This window comes from Periophthalmus magnuspinnatus, chromosome 20, assembly GCF_009829125.3.
Source record: "Periophthalmus magnuspinnatus isolate fPerMag1 chromosome 20, fPerMag1.2.pri, whole genome shotgun sequence".
Lineage (NCBI taxonomy): Eukaryota > Metazoa > Chordata > Actinopteri > Gobiiformes > Gobiidae > Periophthalmus > Periophthalmus magnuspinnatus.
The window spans coordinates 20845115-20867579 of NC_047145.1; the positions used below are offsets into that span (position 1 = coordinate 20845115).

The 22465-nt window shown below is 40.1% G+C and overlaps 1 protein-coding gene across 3 annotated transcripts in view; it reads right to left on the reverse strand.

Moving 5' to 3' along the window:
• Nucleotides 1–15156, reverse strand: part of phldb2b (pleckstrin homology-like domain, family B, member 2b) — a 66416-nt gene extending 51260 nt beyond the window's left edge. For all 3 annotated transcript variants that reach the window (XM_055230224.1, XM_055230223.1, XM_055230222.1), the window contains exons 1-4: nt 14933–15156; nt 4217–4273; nt 4007–4130; nt 243–341 (exon numbers count right to left, since the gene is read on the reverse strand). In XM_055230224.1, the coding sequence (XP_055086199.1) occupies nt 243–341; nt 4007–4130; nt 4217–4273; nt 14933–14965 (313 nt within the window). In that variant the 5' untranslated portion in view covers nt 14966–15156. The remainder of the gene's footprint in view (nt 1–242; nt 342–4006; nt 4131–4216; nt 4274–14932) is intronic.
• Nucleotides 15157–22465: the final 7309 nt, after the last annotated feature.

Consider the following 22465-nt stretch of genomic DNA (forward strand, 5'->3'; position numbering starts at 1 on the left):
ACTACTTTTACTTCATTAAGTTCCATCACTAATTTAAATAATTGCCATGTAACACAAATTTCTTCCTCCTCCTGAGTCTAAAATCTGCTCCAAACCACATGTTTTTACGTCGACTGTGAACCTCTCAGCTAAAAAGACCCAGATATTGTTTCAAAAATCAAATATATATAATAAATTAAACGGTAGTTAACTGCACAGACCTTTTCCGGGGCAACACTACTTAGAAAATACACAGTACTCGCCTTCATTAAAGATAAGACAGTGTTCCGCTTCAATCCCAGGTCCCTCGATGGTGATGTCTTGCGGAATGGGGGCGTCGTCCCTCCCTATACGTGTCACCCCTGGAAAACAAAAACAAACATTTACAGATTAAAGTCATGACGGTTCCTCCTGACCTTTTACATGCCAGTGGAGCTGTTAGACCAGTTCCAGTTTAATACAGCGTGAAAGGCCTTTGAACTGCGGAGGTGGTCCAGGTCAACGCTGAGGCTTGTCCAGCTTCAAAGTCACATTAAGAAGCAACAAGTTCTCCAGATATGGGCTGTTCACATTGTCGGCATTCCTCACTGAAATGGAAAGACATGCCAGCCGGAGCAGAGGGGAAATATTTGGGAAACTATGTGCCAGTCCGATAAAGGAATAATAATGGAAAAGTATGACGTTTATTACTTTACTTTGAATAACTGAAGTGTGTAATGGCGTGATCCTCCAGGTCTACGCTTCAGATATTTGGTAAATGTTCGTTCCGGCTTCGGTTTTAAACTTAGAATTAGCAAATCTGGCATCGTTCCAGTCCGTGATGTGGCTTTGGGTCTTACAGTGGTCTGATATAATGGTCCAACCGCTGCAAGAACAAAACCACATCATGGACTGGAACGATGCCAGGGTCACCGCGCTGGATCAGGGAGGTCATCGAGATGTGAGAACGAGGTCCAAAGAGCGTAAACCGTGACGAGGAAGCGCACACGAGATGTAGTGCTGAAGAAAAGGCGTCTGACAGTAGGGGGCGTCAGCTTCCCCAACTGTCTCTCGGAGTAAATATCGTTGGTTGAGCCGTCAGATCCACCGATCCACAGGTTGGAGGTGTGATTCCAGCTCCCACAGGTGACTGCTGTTGTTGGGTAAGACACTGAACCCGCCGCGTCCCCAGTGTCTGTGTACGCCGGTGTGTGAATGTGTGTGTGAATGAGTGAGTGGTTCCTTGATGCAAAGTGCTTTGAGTGACTTGAAGGTGCTAAAGCGCTATGTAAAAATACGACCGTTTACCATTTAACCATTTACCAGTGCAGCCTTATAACATAGCTAGTCCATTACATCCTTGAAGCTAACAGAAAAGAGGAGTTTATTGATTAAAGTGTTTGTGTATCAGCTAAATGCTTGTAATGGAATTGTTTTTGAATTTCTACTTACTTTCCCCATGTTGTCTGCCTCAGGTGTTACGGCCAAATGAGTCCCCAGGGAGCCGGAGCACCTTAAGAAAGTTCTGGGGCAGACAACTGTGTGCTAATAAGGAGGGGTGTCAAATATTTTAGCTTTTTGTGTATCTAATTCGTGTTCACAGTTAAAACTGATAAATTTACTGTAGAGCTCTATTTTAACAACCAATTTGATTGAATAAGTATTTACACTGTTTTGTTAGAGCTAACTTTTAACAAGATTATTGGATGTGTGTGAACTTACCCGTGCTGCAGAGTGGGCTCAACCATTTAGAGAGGTGCTCTATAAAGGAGCAAACCTCAAAAGTGAGGGTGCTGTGTGTACTGGAGGTACTGCCATGCTGATTTTTTTATTGTGTTTATTTTTTATTTCATTTATTTCTTTATTTCATTTATTTCTTTTATTAATTAATTTCATTTATTTTTCTTCATTTATTTATTTAATTTTTTTCATTTATTTATTTTTTTCATTTATATTTTTCATTTATTTATTTTTTTCATTTATATTTTTCATTTATTTATTTTCTTTTTTCATTTCTTTTTTTTATTTATTTCATTTATTTATTTTATTTATTTAATTTCTTTTTCATTATTTCATTTATTTATTTATTTTTTTCCATTTATTTATTTATTTATTTTTTCCTGTTGTTGTGCATATTTTTAGTGTCGTAAAATAAATGCACCTGGCTCTGGACTGGATAAATTATGTCAGTTCTGCTCTGTTCTTCATTAAACCGCTAAGGCTGCTGTCTGGGCGATTACAAGGCGACGAGACACATCACCATCGTGCCATACCATCATGTGACGCTTCTGAGGAAGGCTGCAGGAAGTAGAGCAGGTAAACACACTCCTGTCTGACAAAAAGAGTCACTAATTCTATGTTACCCTTCAGATAATACGAACTTTGCCCCGGCTGTTGTTGAAATAAAAGTCAGGAAGAAAACAAGCTAATAATGTGAACCTGGAAATTATATTAAACTGATTCAATTACAATTATTTCCCAATTCAAAGCATACCACATCTGATATATTACCCAGTTTTTGACATTTACAACTTCGAACGAAACTAACGTGCAAACAAAGTCCAACTGTTTCCTATTGAAAATATAATGGGAGCTTTGTGAGGCGAGCGTAGCTAATCTCTATTTTGTACTGAGGGGAGATTTCAAGTGTTTATCTACATGAGTTGGTACAGTTCTGATTTGTCCAAAAAGATGTTTTACAAGTAGGTTTTAAATCTCAAACAGTGGTGTTAAATCAGGACTAAAATATGTTGGCTGGATACTGGAATTTGTAATGAAGCTCATGCACCTGTGGCTGTCTGCAGTGTTTTATGCAAAGAGGAAATAAGACACCTGTGAACCTGATGATAGAATAAAATTATCGTCAGTATTACATCACCCTCAGGCATGAACACTGTTTAATTTGTGCTACGTGAAGTAAAAGTAGTTAAGTACGTTATGTTGTCCAAGTGAAGCTCATCGAGGCTGGTAATTATGGGTTAATTTGAAGCGTATTTGCTGCGAGTATCGTAGCAACCAAAGAGCCAATCCAGAGCGAGGCTGTCGGAGGTTTCGGTTCAATTTATTTTTATAAAGCCCAAAATCACAACAACAGTCGCCTCTTAGGGCTGAATATGAGAAATGATTTAACGAACAGACGGTTAGAAAGTTAGAAAATCAATAACGAAAGAGAAACCTCGAGGAGAACCACAGTGACGGAGAGATCCACTCCCATGGACGGACAGACGGGCAGATGTGTCCAAGGACTAATGCGCGGCCATTTGCAGAAAGAGTTCAAGTCCGTAAAGAGAGCCGCTGAACTAAGGGACACAGAGCGGTAAAAGCCTTTCCTACCCGCACTGTTAGTTTAGCAGGGAATGGACGCTGTCAATCAAATCTTTTGCTAACTCTAGCGGGAGCAACCTGGGGAAAAGAAAGCGCCTGATTTGTCTGTTTATTAATATCCATGTCTTGATTTACAGACACAATAGTGAAATAAAAACACCAGGATCATGTAGAGGGTTAATACGAACATTTAAGACCAAAATAACGAGTCTGACAGCAGCAGGTACAGAGACGTGCCACAGTTTTTCAATAGAAAGTGAATTGGAGCCAGAGTCGATGGAACCAGAAGTGCACCAATGATCACTTCCTATTTGGAACGCGGCGGCTAGCAGATTAGCTATGTAACCTGCTAGCTGCCTCGTGGATTTGGCTGGATTTGTATTGATACTTGCTCAAATAAATTCAGATACTTTTATTATTGCTCTGGATGTCAGTTTTTTCACAACTCTGTCCTACTAAGTCTTTCCCGCCCGCACCGTTAGTTTAGCAACGCTGTCAATCAAACCTGTTGCTAACGCTAGTGGGAGCTACCTCGGGGAAAAGAAAGCAACTCATTGGTCTGTTATTAATGTTCACATCTTGGTTTACGGACATAATAGCAAAATATAAATACCGGGACTGGGTAAATACGAACATTTAAGACCAAAATGACGAGTCTGACAGCAGCAGTTACAGAGCGAGGGGACAGTTTTTCAATAGAAAGTGAATTGGCGCCAGTTCTTACCTTCTTTTAGTGGCAGCACAGTGATGGCAATACTGAGTCTCCCACTGCCCAGACTGACCAGATGAGGAGCGGCCGTCTGGACCTTTAACCCTTTTCCAGTGTCAATCAAGTCGAGGGGCGGCGACTAAACGACACGCAAACAAAAACGTAAAGCCACAATTGTGATTAACTATATACAATGAAGGTACGTGGACTCATTTTAAAACCTACCTTGGGTTCGTCTTGATGAATCTGGTCCGACTCTGGCTGGAACATCATCTCAGAGCTCTAGATTCAAAACAGAGGCGCGGATTTAGTTTTAACAGTTTTTATTTTGCACAAACGGCATCAAAAACAGCTGCTTTGCTTGCCCAGCTGCCACATTAGAGGCTAAATCTGTGTGAACAGGCCTCAACTGGAAAGTACCACGCGAAACCAGATGCCTCGTAATGAAACAAAAAACAACAAAACAAACAATTACGTATAATTGAGTTTTACTGACAACATATTGGTACGATCTTACACGTAGTTATGTGAGAGGAACTTTTGAGCTGCACCGTAAAAACTAATAGCACTGGAAAGAAAAAAATAGCACTAGACAAATAAATATATCTTGTGAAAAGGAAAATGTGGTAGTAGTAAGTACAAATAGAAGTAGTAGAAAGTATTAGACGTGTTGACTCATAAGGACTCTATTAATTCCTTAGCTTTATATAGTACTTTTTGGATACTTAGACGCTTTACAGTACAATATTCATTCATTCTACACTTGCTGGTGAGTGTTTGTTGTAGCCACAGCTGCCCTGGTGCAAACTGAAGGAAGTGAGGCTGCCAATCTGCGCCATCGACCCCTCTGACCACCAATAACACACTTCCATCGCATTTATACTGTAATAAAACAATAATAGTAGTAGTATTAGTAGTAGTATTCACGTGGGGCGACAGTAGCTCGATTGATAGTGTTTGAATCCCGTTTTCAACATAAACTTTATTGGTAGAGCGGTGTGATTCCAGCTCCCACAGATGAATCCTGTTGTTGTGTCACTGGGCAAGACACTTAACCCATGTCTTCCCCAGTGTCTGTGTGTGAATGTGTGAGCCGTTATTTGATTTTACAGTGGTTTGTCGTTTAGCGCGGGGTTTACGTTAGAAAAATAACCTGCAATAGACGAAATCCGTGAAGTATCAGCTTTATTTTTTAGTTATTCTCTATGTTTTTGTCTGTAAAACCCCTCACCACACACTTTATACACTTTTCTCACACAGACGTTAACATTTTCTCACATTTCTCTCTCGTTTAAACACTCACAAAGTTCAAACCTTTGTAGATTTAAAAAAATAAGTACAGTATTATAGAATTAAACCACGTTATTTTCCTCCTTCTTTACGCAACGATCTGAAGATTCATTTATTCTGTAATGGCGCCCTCTACCTTCTCTCAACGTATCCAGAAGTCCAACTTTTTCTGCGATGGTTAGCGTCTTCCTTGACCTTTTGGGAGCAACCGCAGATGCTTTTGTCGCTGCAGAACATTATTCTGTTTTATTGCTGTAAAACCCCTCACCACACACTTTATACACTTTTCTCACACAGGCGTTAACACTTTCTCACATTTTTCTCTCGTTTAAACTCTCTCAAAGTTCAAACCTTCGTAGGCGTCTTTGTCGGTGCAGAACGTTTCATCGACATTGTGGGTTTTGTCGGGGAGAAAACAAATCGCAAACGTACAGCACTTCAGAGTCACACTGAGATCCAACGTTTATGTAAATTTGTCTGAACACATTCTGTACTGGACAGGAGACACGGCACGGAGGAGACTGATGGACAATGGTCTACAGTCCAACAGCCAATCAGGACGCACAACACAATGGTCTACTGTCCCGTTCACCAAGTAGAAGTAGCAGTAGTCGTAGTAATTCTAGCAGTAAAAAAAAACTCGCCTTTATCTTAGTAACACTTAATCATTGTACCAGAGTCAAGCGCAGTACAACAGGAAAGAAACGATCAACTACAAAGAGACATAAAAGCGTTGCGTGATTAAATGGAAAATAAAGTGGTATGGCTCATGTAAACACTCAGATCTGGTGCCAGGGACGGCCTTCGCTCTAACCTACAATTTCAAGGCGAAAAAAAACAGCCTGGAAATGCTTCTCGCCAAAGCAGAGATGATTACAACACGTCGGAAACCGCACCAACCGCTTCTTCTGCACCTTCAGCCAATATTTAGTCTTAACACCTACTCTCTTTGGTATCCAGCGTTCTTCCTGTGGATTATGGAAACACAGCAGTGATTTGATGTGTAATTCAGGCAGTGGCGAAAGAAACTCCTTTTCTGCTTAATTACAAGAGAACATAAAATCTAAAAATATACGTTCAAGAAGTTTAGTGTTTATAACCTTTTCAGGCTTACTCTAGGACAGGGTTGTGAAAAAAGACACTTGGAGCAATAATAAGAGAAGTATCAGAACTTATTTGAGCAAGTATCGATACAAAAACATAGACTGTATATGTAAATGGACATCGACTCTGGCTCCAATTCACTTTCTATTGAAAAACTGTGGCACCTGTTAATGTCAGGCTTGTCCTTTTGGTCTTAAATGTTCATATTAACCCGCTCTACATGATCCTGGGGTTTTTATTTGTCTATATTGGCAATAAATCAAGATATGGACATTAATAACAGACAAATCAGGCGCTTTTTTCCCTCTGAGGTTGCTCACGCTAGTGTTAGCAACAGTTTGATTGACAGCGTTGCTAAGCTAAACCAGCGGTGCGGGCAGGAAAGGGTATTACCTTCAACAGCCTCGCTCCGGATTGGTCCTTTGGTTGCTAAGCGTGATTCTAAACGCGTAACTCGGCTCCAAATTAGCCGCTATAACCGCTAGCCTTGATGATTTGACTGGAGCTAAACGCTGTGGGTGACGTCAAACTCACTCAGTCTATGTACAAAACAAATTAATAGAACAAAATTTGAACTTTCTTGAAAAGTTTTTAGAATGATCTTTATCAAAATTCTATAATCCGAAAGTCATCCAGGGTCCAGTGGGTAAAAAAAAAGCTGAAATTTTATCAACTAGAGAAAAGTAAGCTCTGAAGTAGTCCAAAAAGTATGGTGACAAAGTACATTTACTAGTACTCATCTAGCTGGCTGTCATTTGGTTGGATTCCATTTTAACAATAGTATTTTCCCATCGATCTGCTGTCCCTTTTGCTCCAGTTGCTAAAAGAGGAAACACAAATCAAGGCCAGATCCAGTTTGTTTCCTTTAATTCACCGCCGCTTCCTTTTTGAGGTCATTTCCTATGGCACTTTGACACCCACACCGCGCTTTAACATGCTTATAACCCACATACAGGGGTAAAACGCACACAAAACAGTCTTGCATCGCCTCTGCTCTTATCACATATAACCTCACATTCCACGCACTTTTGTGTTGCCAGTGTAGACAAAGCAAAGTGAAGTAACCCCGAGGTGGAAGATGTAGGTCTATTCAAATCCGGCTGTAGATGTGGGAGCTTAAGAAGTCATTTTTTTATACTACTTGTCAAACATCACGATTGCTATTATTACTTTTACCAATAGTACGACACTGTTTTGGCTGTTCATGGGTTTAGCTTCTTGTTTATAAGCGACATTTTGAGAACATTTAACAGTTTAAAAGATACAGTACTTTGCTTAATTGTGACTTGCTTTGGAAACTGTGCTAATTTTTCTTGAATACACTACTTATTAGCACTTGTGATAGGTTACTTTATACTTTATACTCTACTCTCACTCAGTACTTTCAGTAACTATCACTTTTAGTACTACCATTATATTCAATTTCAAACATAAACAGTAGTAGCCGATGGGTTTAAATCAAATGCATTAACTTTAAGCAAAGGAGTGCCTCAAGGCTCAATTTCGGGCCCGATATTTAAAAAAAAAAAAAAAAATTATTAATAAAATTGGTTGCAATTTAAGAGCCTTGTACATTTATATGCAGTGATTCTGTTTTGTTTGCATGCCCTTCCTCTGCTGATCAGGTGATTTTAAAACTGCAGAAAGACTTTAATGATATCTAAAATTCCCTCAAATCTTTAATCGTCATTGAATGCAAATAAAACTAAGTATGATTTTTTTTTTCCCATTAAAAAAAAAACAAAAACAAAACAACAGACATTTAAGTGACGTGCAAGCTGCAAACCTTTTATACACTAAATAGTACATTGATTGAAAGAGTCACCACCTAATAAATATCTTGGGTTTTGGCTTGACAAAAACTTATTCTTTAAAATGCATATCTCAGAATTATGTAACAGTTTAAAATCAAAATGGTCATTTTATTATAGAATCAAATGTTGTGTCCTATTGAATTACAGCAAAGACATTATTCAAGCAGTCTTTCTTTCTGTACTAGATTATGTAGATATAATAAACATGTAAACTTCAGCCTCTACTTTGAAATCTTTACCGTTGCTTTTTCACTCAACCTTTCGTTTCATGACAGTTGATTAATTTAAACCCATCAGTGTTCAGTCTAGGTAAAAGTAGGTCAGCCATCGGTATCTGTCAGAAGAACAACACTGTATGAAGTGTATTTATAAGGGAGTACTTGATAGACTCCCTGAATATCTCAGTTGTTTGTTTGACTGAATATCTCAATCAAAGTTATTTGTTTAACTTTGATAAGGGAACTTTTAATACAAGATCTCATGAGTCTAAAAACTGGACATAGTTGAAATGAGATGGGAAAACTTTCGGTTATTATTTTTGCTTCCCAAAAATGGAAAACTTTACAAGGACATGCAAAACTGAACACTTGGATGCCACAAATGCACTTCAGTAATGTGGAGATAAACATTTATAATCATACCAGCTCTGTTTTTGAACATTTGAAATAGACTTATGCAGTTTTTTGTTTTGTTTTTGTTTGTACTGTTTTGTATTTGAACAGCGCGCTCATGAAATAGTTTTCCTGCATAAATAAAGGTAAATTAAATGAAATATCACCACAAATATGCAGCTCGTTCCAGCAAATAATACTGTTGTGCATGGGTAGATTAAAAAAAATAAAATACATTCGACATTTTTCTTTTACAATTTCCTGTGTAAGTAATAGCCTGAGTTAAATTAAATCATATCCGAGTTCACCGAGGTCTGTTATGTCTCCAGTTTGCCTGTATACTCATCAAATATTTTCTTTAGCCTTGCGTTTCTCCTTGTCGCCCTATCTGCCCTGCACCTCCTCCTTCACCTCCTTTCTGTCGCCCAAAGCCTCTTCAGAAAGGGCAGGTCTGGACGTGTCTGTTTGCGCTCAGGATTTCGTGGAGCAGTGAAGTGTGTCAGCTGCCTCAGTCCTGATGTACGCTACTGATTTCACTTTACAGTACACAGCCAAATCAGATAGCTGACACTTTATCTGCTCAACAGTCGATTTTAGATGCACAAATACAATGAATCGACCAAGTTGCAGGTTTGTTGTGGGTTCTTCCTGCAGAAATACGACAGCACGTGACCTTTGAACTCTGCAGACTTATTCCTGGATTACAGAGGACACTGGATCGGTCTATAGACTCTCTGTGCACAACAACGCACGGCAACCTCACTGTTAGCGTCACTACTTCCTGTCCAATTTTATCTCTATGAAGTTTTTGCCAAGTCACGCTAAAATTAATAAATATTTAAAGATCAGGCTGTGGACAGGAAGCTGTGTGTGGATGCTAAAAACGACACAAATAAAATGAAAACGTCACCACTTCTGTGTTTAGAAAGAGATGTTTTGGTCTCAATGCTAATGCTAATGCTAATTTGGAGGTATAAATATTAAAATAACATCACAAACTTAAGTATTCAACATTTAAAATAGTTGGGTAGTCTAATTACCATATTTTTTTAAGTATAAGTCGCACTTTTTTCATAGTTTGGCCGGGTGTGCGACTTGTACTCAGATGCGACTTATATGTCAAATGTTTTTTTTCCTTCATAATTATGCATTTTTTGGCTGGTGCGACTTATATTCCAGTGCGACTTATGTGAAATATGTTTTTTTTTTTCTTCATTATTGTGCATTTTTTGGCTGGTACGACTTATATTCCAGTGCGACTTATGTGAAATATGTTTTTTTTCTTCATTATTGTGCATTTTTTGGCTGGTGCGACTTATATTCCAGTGCGACTTATATGTGAAATATGTTTTTTTCTTCATAATTATGCATTTTTTGGCTGGTGCGACTTATATTCCAGTGCGACTTATATGTGAAATATGTTTTTTTCTTCATAATTTTGCATTTTTTGGCTGGTGCGACTTATATTCCAGTGCGACTTATGTGAAATATGTTTTTTTTCTTCATTATTGTGCATTTTTTGGCTGGTGCGACTTATATTCCAGTGCGACTTATGTGAAATATGTTTTTTTTCTTCATTATTGTGCATTTTTTGACTGGTGCGACTTATATTCCAGTGCGACTTATGTGAAATATGTTTTTTTTCTTCATTATTGTGCATTTTTTGGCTGGTGCGACTTATATACCAGTGCAATACTTATACTCCAGAAAATAAGGTAAATTCATTTGTTTCCCGGTTTAAACAAAAAAAAAGTTCCTGTTAGCTTTGAGACACAGTTAGCCTGCTAGAGCCTATTGACCTGGATAAATCTATTTTAATTACTGATTTTTGTATCATATCAACAGCAGAATAATGCGCCTTGTAATATAAATTGTGAAGTTGAACAGGTGCCTATGTTTTCCCATCCATAATCAGCAATCCTGGCTCGAGTTCCCCCTGTGAGAGTCTCAAAATAACCTATTTATTTCACCGTCTGTAGCGTAAATAGCTGTCTCCCGTCTCGCCTGCCTCGCCTTGAACTGCAGCTGGTTTGAGTAAAAAGGTTATGACAGGCCTGCTGCGCTCCACCTGCCCAAGACCAGCGGCGTTATAGACAAAATATCTGCGCTCCCGGCGAAGTGGTTTATTACACGTAAGCTGCCAAAAGACACTAGGGACTCAACCGCTCACCGAGGAATCCGTGAAAGGCAATATGTCAATGTTTAGAGCTAATTGAGACGTGTCAGTCCCACCCAGTCTGAATAAAGACCAGCACAACAAAAACACACCTGGATTTATACCTGCGGAGTGACTCATGTGTGAATAATATTGGGGTTACTGCGAATGGTGAGGTCGTCTTAAATGGAAATAGCAGCAATAAGAGTTAGAATTAAAACATAATATAAAACGCATTCAGCTTTTTAGTTTTTAGCTAGAAAATTGACAAAACGTAAAGCATATTTTTTCATTTTGGTTGTGTTTATTGCACGGAAAACCTTAAAAATAAAGATGTTTTAACTTTGTACTTCTGGACTCATGCAGACAACGTATTGTACCTTCTAAATAAAAACACACTGGAGGTTTTAAAGTTGCACTGTGAATGGAAACTGAACCAATGTGGCATCCTCCTCAAATGGCTCCTTGACCTACTTATAATAATACTAGCCCTGGTGGTTTATATAACAGCTTCCCCTTTAAGGCTTTATTGTAAAATGATTTTTGCAAGAAATCATATTTTTCCATCACAGGAAAGTGAATACGCTCTTTGATCCCATGTGTAGAGCAGCTGAGTGGCCCTGAAGGTCCTTTTGTACCACATCTGGACTCAAAAAACAGAATATACAAGGAACATGTGGAAAGAAGCTAGAAAGAAAATCAATATCTATTCTCCTTTATCTAAATGCTATGACACAAGCTGCCCTTTTGTGATTTATCCTTGCGTAGACTGTATATATGCTTCCAACTTTCCTGAAAATTCCCAGAACAAATGAGTATTTTTGCGTACTGTATCCAGACCGATCCTTGGAGTAAGTGCCACTCACATACTTCACCAATTATGCCAAGAATGAAAAAGCATTCCACTTAACAGAATCTTGTGGGAAAACTTTGAGTCACATTTTGGAGTCAGAACAAGGACACGACCGTGAACAAAATGTACAAAGTTTATATCTAATTATCGTGGAAAGCTGTGGACACAACAATGCACGGGACAGCAACTTCAAATACTTAAAATCCACAGTGTTTTACTTCAGATGCTCTTACAGATTCAACTTTCTGTCTATGTTAAAACCTCATCTTGTCTATATTCTATCTATAATTCAGCCGATATATAACAAAACATGGCACTTTCTGTATTTGCGTTGCATGTACATGTTCTCTGCTTCTCTCCATCTCTCACTCTCTCCTCCCCACCCCTTACATTCCTGGTTCCACCTGACAAAGCCCCCATTGTATCAGTGATGCTGTTTAATATGGAGCTGTCCCTCTCCGTGTCCCTCTCTCTCGCTCTATGGTCACTGCTCCTTAAAGCTCCTCAGCTCTGCCCCTCCCCCTGCTCTATACTCCACTGTTTGGTTTGACAGGACAATTATAAGGTACGCACAGCTGTGGACGGGCATAATTCACCCATGTATGTAAACTTGGCCTCACACTTTGCAGAGGAGAGAAGTGACTAAATATGTTTACTTTTGGAAATGTGTTGTTTCTGTGAAGTATGTCGATGAATCAGTTTAGCTTTTATGCAACTTTCAGCTTTTTACCGTCTAAAAACATTGCAAAAATCAGAGGTAAACTGTCAAAACCGGACTTAGACTTATCCTGCATTTGTCTCCAGTAGGTTAGACGACTGTAACGTCCTGCTCACTGGCCTCTCCAAACGAGCCTTAACACAGAACAGGACGTCCAGAACACTGCTGCTCGGGTCAGGACTAGAACCAGGAAGTATGAGCACATGTGTCCTGTGCTCAGGTCTAGAACCAGGAAGTACTTCACACATGTGTCTCTCCATGGACCAGCACCAAAGAACATCTCCCATATGTTAGAGCCACCATCTCACACTCTGAGGATGAAACCAGGACAAATTGAGGATGAAACCAGGACAAATTGAGGATGAAACCAGGACAAATTGAGGATGAAACCAGGACAAAATCGAGGACGAAACCAGGACAAAATCGAGGACGAAACCAGGACAAAATCGAGGACGAAACCAGGACAAATCGAGGACGAAACCAGGACAAATCGAGGACGAAACCAGGACAAATCGAGGACGAAACCAGGACAAATCGAGGACGAAACCAGGACAAATCGAGGACGAAACCAGGACCAAACCAGGACCAAACCAGGACCAAACCAGGACCAAACCAGGACCAAACCAACCACTAAGACCGGGCTCTTCTTTGACAATGTTTAAATTCAGGCTCCAACGGTTCTGTTTAGCTGTGAATATGACTGAAAAGGGGTTTATTCTGCCTCTTCTCTTTTAATGTTAATTTTATGATGATTATTTATGTTTTAATTTTAATGTTTTTCTTTTTCTGTAAAACACTTTGAATTACTTTGCCTTCAGAAAACCATATTCACAAACCAGGAAGTATTTGGAAATATTTTAGCAAGTTGTTTCTGATACACATCGTTTTACCGTAGTGATGTAAACTATAAGCAGCAGAAGTAGAAGCTGAAGTCGTAGTAGCACAAACACTGGCTGTTGTTGGTACAAACAGTTTCATAACCTAAACAAAATGGAGGATTTCGTAGCTGAGAATCTCCTCCAACTCTTCACCTCCGCCTGTCCCTTAGAACAATGTGATCTCCATACAGGAAACCGTGTTATTGTTGTTACAGCTGACTCAAGGATGGAAAAAATAAAAAGAAAGGAAAAGGAAACCAAAGATAGCCGTCTGCCGTGTGCGTGTGTGTGTGTGTGTGACGATGGAAACTCCCAGATTACCTTCTCCTCGCCATATGCAGGGGATCAACCCATGTTTGGTTTCGCGAGGGGGGGGCCGGATATGACCGCGGCGCAAGGAGGTACATGTGCGAAATGGGGATATGTAGCCCACATTAAACGCAACGATATGAGCTCGATATTAGGGGTGAGGGATTACGATGCAGTTTGAGATAGAAAACGAAGGGATCAAAGCGCAAATGAGACTTAAATCAGTGAAAATCTTCCAACTATAAGATCAGTGTGCTGTTTGTGTCGTTGCCAAACCTGGATAAAATAAGTACGTTTGTTCGCTTAGACTTGCTTCGACTGAAAAACTGTAGCGATTTGATTACGTGCGACAAAGTACACACGCTCCAATGGTCTGTAAATGTTAAATAGTTCATCTCTTCTCCATCATAAGGGGAACGCATTATACAAAACATTTCCAGACGCAGGAATGCACAGGCGGAGATACAAGAGAGAAAGCATCCCATAGAACTGGACGATGAAATGCTGAAAGATGGATAACATATTTCCATACAGTGTAGGCTGCTATTAGACCTGCAGGTTATTACAGTATTGGCGTGCTGAGTCCTACCCCCGTCATGAGTCACGGTTTCCAAATCATGACTCCAGGCTGCACAGCTCGGACGCTTTAGGAGAGTTTGTGACAGCGAAAGTGCAAAACATCACACCGTTTAATATTGGTGGCAAGTCTCTTAAGCCCAAGTCATTAGTGGCTCTTCGTACTGGATCATGTTTGGACTTTGACACAGTTTTTTTGGAGCTGACACAAGTGGCCAGGGTGAGGTCAGATATGTGCACTATGTGGTTACATGCTCCAGTGGTAAAGCTCAATGTAATAATCAGGAGATGTGTTCAGAGCCACAAGTAACATGACTTTTAGAGGGTATTATTGAGTGTCTGAGGTTTCATAGAGAGGCTGATAGAGGCACAACACTGGGCACTGCTCTCACGTGAGTTTCATTATCTTTTTTTATTGTTTAATCTGGAGAATAAGTAGAAAATGTCATAGTTTGGTTGTAAATAAACTTGCAATTTCTTTGTATTACTGCTGCTTTTAAAGTATTTTACCAACAGAGACTTTCTTCTGAAGTTTTGAAATCTAAAGTTTTGTAAAGTAAAGTTCTGTGATAAAAAATAATAAATAAAAGGACATTATCTGAGTTTTTAGACCATAAACTGGCGCAAACTCACCATTAATGACGCAGGGGTAGCCACTTGTGTCATGCTGCACAAATCGCGTCACACTGTCCCCCAAAAAGCCCCGATTTACACAATATTCCAAAAAAAACTCCTCGTTACTTCAGTCCAAACTTGGTGAGATTACATGTTGGACATTTTGCGCGCGTCCAGAGCGCACCGCGCGCAGCCAGTGGAGATTCAGGAACTGTTTAATCCTCCTGAAGAGTTAAAAAGCAGCGGCTCCAGCAGAAGTATGTACCAACAGCTGGAAGAGGAGAAACAAAAAGAAACAAGGGGAGGGATCGTCGTCCTGTGTGGCTCCGGTGTCACCTCCGCGCGCACATCCAGCCCGCGTAATGGGCAGGTGCTAATGGAGAACTGCACTTGACCTGTTCACTCTCTCACCCCAAAGACCCGCCTCTGGAGCCACTTCACACTTTGAGAGGGTTAAAAGTGAATATATGGAATACAACAGGCAGATATTACAGTGTGTGTGTTTGATGGCACAAAAGGAACAGACAGGGCTGGCTCCAGCTTTCAGGGGGCCCTACGCTGAATGTGTCTCTGGGGCCCCCTCCTGGCTCAGCTGTTGGTGATTCACATTTGACACATTCTGACTCTGCTCTCATCACTTTGACCAGTTGTATTTGTGTTTATCTGAACAACATCAGACTGAAAACATCCAGAACATCACAAAAACTACCACAGTCACAAGAAAAGAACACAAACGTATAAGGACAACACAAACGTATAAGGACAACACAAACGTATAAGGACAACACAAACGTATAAGGACAACACAAACGTATAAGGACAACACAAACGTATAAGGACAACACAAACATATAAGGGGGTGTCAAGATTTTTCAAATTCTAGACAAGTTTCTGGTGGATTTTAATGTGTTCCAGCTGATGACAGTGGCTTAAATTTACATTATGTCGGGTCCTTGCACCGGTGTAAACACAGAGCTGCCCTCACCTCTGCCCGACTCAAAAACAAATGTAGCAGCAGCAGATATTTTACTACTATAGATATAAAACAGATGTAATCGTTTCAGAGGGATATTTAGGCTGCTGTAAAGACACAAGCCCTGTGTCCAATAAAACTTGATATAATATATTATTTTCAATATAAATGTAGGGCTCTTGGGGGGCCCCCTGGTGACCTCGGGGCCCTAAGCAGCTGCTTATTCAGCTTATAGCCTGAACCGGCCCTGGGAGCAGGCTAAAACAACAACACAGCAGACTTTTGTAATAGACACAGATTTAGCTTTAACAATGTTGACAATTCGGTTTTGTGTTGTGAACAAGGACGTTCCTGTAGGCCTCAGTCCTTCTTTAAATTAAGAAGTAGTTGCTATAACTTAAGAGGGTTGAATCTTTGGTTTGAATCTGGTAAAATAAGAGCTAACGTGAGGCAAAGATGTGTCTGAGGAATAAGACTTTGGAATGATCTGAGTGATGAATTTAAGTGAATTAAAACTGTCTAAAAACATGGATTCATTCATACATATAAATTACTGTAGGTTTATATGAGTCAAAGCATCTGTTTTTAAGATATTGATTAAATTAAATGTATTTTGTTCTGTGATTGTTTGTGGAGTTGTTCTGTGTTGATCAGGATGAGCACAATCCTTTTCTGGTTGTAATCAGTGAAGAAAATGTTTTGTTTTGCCTTTTTCAAATAAATGTAAACAACCACAATAAAATTAATTCATTCAATTCCATGGAAATGAGTGTGATCCATGAGTCCACAGCGGGAAATTACCCACCTTTGATAATATAACCTACCAAAACATAATGACAGCACAGAGCCAGGTGTGAGCTGAAGTATGACACAATAAAACTACTGTGTAATTGAAAACAACATTGTAAATTTGAGGCTTTAGAGGTTTTGCTGCATAGTCTCCCCAAAATGCAACAAAATACAAGTCAGATTCAGAAACATTATTTACGACTTACGAAGACATTCAAATTTAGTAAAACCCTCAAGTAATGTTCACAATCTCAAACATCTCGGCTGCAAGTAGCGTCTTGTACAAGTCTGCAGACACGATCCAGACACGTGGGGATGCCCCGTTTCCAAAGCAAGTTTATTCATCAGTGATTCACGCTTTTAATTTAATCCAAACACTGACTTCAGCAGCTTTGTGTTGACCCCAAGTGACAAAATAGGTTAAAAACAGTTCTAAACCTGTCCACGTGCTCAGAAAAGTCATATTTTTATCCCACACACAAAGCTGACGGTGTCTTCGTGGTCTTTACCTCAAGCACGTCTACAAAAACCCAAAGCACTGGTTAAACTTCACCTCAGCACGTGAGAAGAAAAGGCCCGGAGCTGCAGTGTCTTATGGGAAAAACCATAATAGTAGTTTTTCGTCTTACATTAAAGTGACATCACCCTGCGACGCACGGCATTCCCAGCCAAATTCCACACTTTCCATACGATCCCGGGGACGCGTTTGGAGACTTCACTCAGTGGTACCACTTAATCTTGAAGGAATTTGACTTGTTGATAGTACTTATACTCTAAAGTGATTACTGAAGTGATTTAAAAGAAACAAGTTTTAAATAGTTTCCTAATGACCGGTAATTAACACTTTGTAAGCATTTTGTAAAGGGTTTTCAGTCATGTTTGGTTTACACAGATGGTTTTATGTAACCTCTAGGGGTCACAAGCGAGCGTGTTTTTTGCCGAGTACTGAATCCACAAAGAAGGGCATTGTGTTTGGGAGGGCATCTGGCATCTTTATATCTTAATACTACTTTAGTGTGTGACGTCAAAGAGCAAATGCTGCTAGTACTGGACCTGAAGGTTGGAGGTTTGAATCCCGCTCTCGACTTAAACATCATTGATTGAACGGTCAGATCCCACAGATAAGTCGCACTTTTTTCATAGTTTGGTGGGGATGCGACTTGTACTCAGATGTGATTTATGTTTTTATTTTTTTCTTCTTCATTATTATGCACTTTTTGGCTAGTGCGATTCATACTCGGGGAAAATACAGTATAGTTGTCCCTCGCTATATCTCGGTTCACCTTTCGTGGTCTCGTAGTTTCGCGGATTTTTCCAGTGCAATTTTACATGCTTTTTTACATCGTCTGAGCGTGCATTGTGTCGTGCGTCCTGATTGGCTGTCGGACTGTAGACCATTGTCCATCAGTCTCCTCCGTGCCGTGTCTCCTGTCCAGTACAGAATGTGTTCAGACAAATTTACATAAACGTTGGATCGCAGTGTGACTCTGAAGTGCTGTACGTTTGCAATTTGTTTTCTCCCCGACAAAACCCACAATGTCGACGAAACGTTCTGCACCGACAAAGACGCCAACGAAGGTTTGAACTTTGAGAGAGTTTAAACGAGAGAGAAATGTGAGAAAATTTTAATGCCTGTGTGAGAAAAGTGTATAAAGTGTGTGGTGAGGGGTTTGACAGACAAAAACATAGAGAATAATTGTAAAAAATAAAGCTAATACTTCGTGGATTTCTCCTATTGCGGGTTATGTTCTAAAAATAACCCACAATAGGAGAAATCCACGAAGTATTAGCGATACACGGTGCGATTCTTTTTTCAGACGACGCTTTAGTTTGTTTTCATACCTGACAGTTTGGACTGCTCAGTAGCGCTCTTCCTACCTGTGGTTCAGGACGACAGCGCCATCTGCGGTTCGACTTCTTCAGGACAGTATCCCAAGTGTGTGAGAGTAAAAAGGCCCCCTCATCCCGGTTTAAAGGTTCTTTTTACTTTCACGCACCTGGGATATTGTCCTGAAGAAGCTGTTCAAACTTTCAGGGAAGAAAACAAACTAAACCTTAGTCCCGACCAATAATCTATTGAAATAAAGGTGTGCAATGTGCAAAAAAGGGAAGATATTATGATTTTACACTGTCACCGTTTGAGCGCTGTAACAAAAACCACAAAGAACCCAGACTTACATGACTGGAAATGACTTAATGTGGTAGAACAGCCATGAAACTCAATGGGGCGAATCCACTGGTTTCTTGGACGTTCTCGGACTGTCTCGGACTTTGATGCTCGCTCCTGTCACACAGAGCTTTATATCTGGTAGATCCACTTGAGTTGCAGCCTTCTCCTTTTGAAACCGGGGAAGCCAGCTGGGAAACGTAGCAGTTAGCAGAAAGTTAGGACCAAATCCAAACAGCAGAGGAATGCGTTCCATCAGCCGGAGCTCCTCTCTCTTCTCCCACTTGCCTTCAGTGGTATGTGTAATTACTGCACAATTAAAGTGCCTCTGCTTCTGACACTGTGGGCATGTGTGTGTGTGTGTGTTTGTGTGTGTGTGCGCGTCCCAGCTTGGTAACCGCGCTCCGTCGTGTCAACAATGCGGCTTAGACACAACTATTTCACACAAGAGAGTCAGGAGAGAAAGTGTAGGCTCCAGGGTTGATATGAAACGAAAACATATTCTTTCCTGTTATGTGCAATAGTCGGAGAGCAGCTGTCCAGATAAATCCACCTCCTTTTCCCATAAACAGCTTTAAACTTACATTTCGTCATAGATCAGGTCCCAGTTTTGTGTTTCGTACTCACTTAATATTAGTAGAATAAGTAGCGTTTCTAGAGTTAACTGGACAAATGTTGTGCAAAACATGGTGTATAAAACATGTATTTGTTCATGGGTTTTGGCGTTTTTACACATTTCTAAACAAACGCAGTATTTTGTTTTCAGTTAGTGGCGGTGGTCCTGTAAAAGTAGTGAAGTACTGTACTTAAGTCAAAATTTTAGGTGTCTGTACTTTACTTAAGTGCATTTTACAGCAGATACTTTTTACTTTTACTTCACTACATTTGAGAGCAGTATCTGTACTTTCTACTCCGCTACGTTTTTGAACAGGACTAAAAACTAAAAAAGTACTTTTCATCTGATTTGAGGGGTTATTTTTACAATGTTTGTAGTAAAATCCTCACACTTCGGCTCTGAGCAACAAAAATAAATACATAAAATTCAGAAGAAAAATGTAGAAATTGGCACTACTACTATTTTAAACATTATCACTTTAACAAATACTTTTATCTTTTACTCTTAAAGTGCATTTTTAAATGGGTATTTAAGTAGATTTTTTCATGCGATACTTTTACTTTTACTTGAGTAACTTTTTACTTCAGTATCTGTACTTTTACTCAAGTAGTTTTTACTTTCACTTCACTACATTTGAGAGCAGTATCTGTACTTTCTACTCCACTACATTTTTAAACAGGACTGATTTGAGGTGTTATTTTTATCATGTTCGAGGTAAAATTCTGGCTAAAGTTTTCGAGTTCAAGCTTCGGCTTTGAGCAAAACAAAAATAAATGCACAAAATTCAAGAAAGAAAACTAAGAAAAGAAAAACTAAGACATTGATTCATATTGTTCCTGTGACCAAAATATGTCTCATTTTTAATAATATCACTACATTTAACGCTACTTTTTACTCTTAAAGTACATTTTTAAACAGGTACTTCAATACTTAAGTAGATTTTTCCATGTGATACTTTTACTTGAGTGACTTTTTACCTCTGTACTTGTACTTTTACTTAAGTAACAAAATTGAGTACTTCATCCACCACTGCTGAAACATTTTGATTAGTAATAACGGTGCTTTTTTCAGGTACTCTCTTGGTTTTTTTTCTTTTTATTGTAAGAAAAAACCCCATAAATAAACAAATTCAAGCAAAAAAACAAACAAATCACGGTGCAGAATTTGAGGACAGTACTACATTATCTAAATCTGCTGTTGGATGAGTGATATACTTCATAATTATCCTGAGGTCATGATAAGAGTGAGCACAGCTGTGAGACTTAGATATTTAACACGACAGATACATCATACTCCAGTTTATCTCACAGCAAAATAAATAAATAAATAAATAGGACAAAGTACGACTGACAGGATCTAAGTTTAATCTATGGAAGCCTCCCACGATAGTTTGGTGTAAAACTCACTGTGTAGATGCACATTCAGTCTCAGTCAGCGCAGACTCTGTACAAGTATTTATTTCTTATTAAGTAAATTGTCTGGACTTTATTTCTGTTTGGTCCTGGTTTAGCCCTGGTTTAGTCTTGGTTTAGCCCTGGTTTAGTCTTGGTTTAGCCCTGGTTTAGTCTTGGTTTAGTTCTGGTTTAGCCCTGGTTTGGCCCTGGTTTAGTCCTAGTTTAGCCCTGGTTTGGTCCTGGTTTAGTCCTAGTTTGGTCCTGGTTTAGTCCTGGTTTGGTCCTGGTTTGGTCCTAGTTTAGCCCTGGTTTGGTCCTGGTTTGGTCCTAGTTTAGCCCTGGTTTGGTCCTGGTTTAGTCCTAGTTTAGCCCTGGTTTGGTCCTGGTTTGGTCCTGGTTTAGTCCTAGTTTAGCCCTGGTTTGGTCCTGGTTTGGTCCTGGTTTAGTCCTAGTTTAGCCCTGGTTTGGTCCTGGTTTGGTCCTGGTTTGGTCCTAGTTTAGCCCTGGTTTGGTCCTGGTTTAGTCCTAGTTTAGCCCTGGTTTGGTCCTGGTTTAGTCCTAGTTTAGCCCTGGTTTGGTCCTGGTTTAGTCCTAGTTTAGCCCTGGTTTGGTCCTGGTTTAGCCCTAGTTTAGCCCTGGTTTGGTCCTGGTTTAGTCCTAGTTTAGCCCTGGTTTGGTCCTGGTTTGGTCCTAGTTTAGCCCTGGTTTGGTCCTGGTTTGGTCCTAGTTTAGCCCTGGTTTGGTCCTGGTTTGGTCCTGGTTTAGTCCTAGTTTAGCCCTGGTTTGGTCCTGGTTTGGTCCTAGTTTAGCCCTGGTTTGGTCCTGGTTTGGTCCTAGTTTAGCCCTGGTTTGGTCCTGGTTTAGTCCTAGTTTAGCCCTGGTTTGGTCCTGGTTTAGTCCTAGTTTAGCCCTGGTTTGGTCCTGGTTTGGTCCTGGTTTAGTCCTAGTTTAGCCCTGGTTTGGTCCTGGTTTAGTCCTAGTTTAGCCCTGGTTTGGTCCTGGTTTGGTCCTAGTTTGGCCCTGGTTTAATCCTAGTTTAGCCCTGGTTTGGTCCTGGTTTAGTCCTAGTTTAGCCCTGGTTTGGTCCTGGTTTAGTCCTAGTTTAGCCCTGGTTTGGTCCTGGTTTAGTCCTAGTTTAGCCCTGGTTTGGTCCTGGTTTAGCCCTAGTTTAGCCCTGGTTTGGTCCTGGTTTAGTCCTAGTTTAGCCCTGGTTTGGTCCTGGTTTGGTCCTAGTTTAGCCCTGGTTTGGTCCTGGTTTGGTCCTAGTTTAGCCCTGGTTTGGTCCTGGTTTGGTCCTGGTTTAGTCCTAGTTTAGCCCTGGTTTGGTCCTGGTTTGGTCCTAGTTTAGCCCTGGTTTGGTCCTGGTTTGGTCCTAGTTTAGCCCTGGTTTGGTCCTGGTTTAGTCCTAGTTTAGCCCTGGTTTGGTCCTGGTTTAGTCCTAGTTTAGCCCTGGTTTGGTCCTGGTTTGGTCCTGGTTTAGTCCTAGTTTAGCCCTGGTTTGGTCCTGGTTTAGTCCTAGTTTAGCCCTGGTTTGGTCCTGGTTTGGTCCTAGTTTGGCCCTGGTTTAATCCTAGTTTAGCCCTGGTTTGGTCCTGGTTTAGTCCTAGTTTAG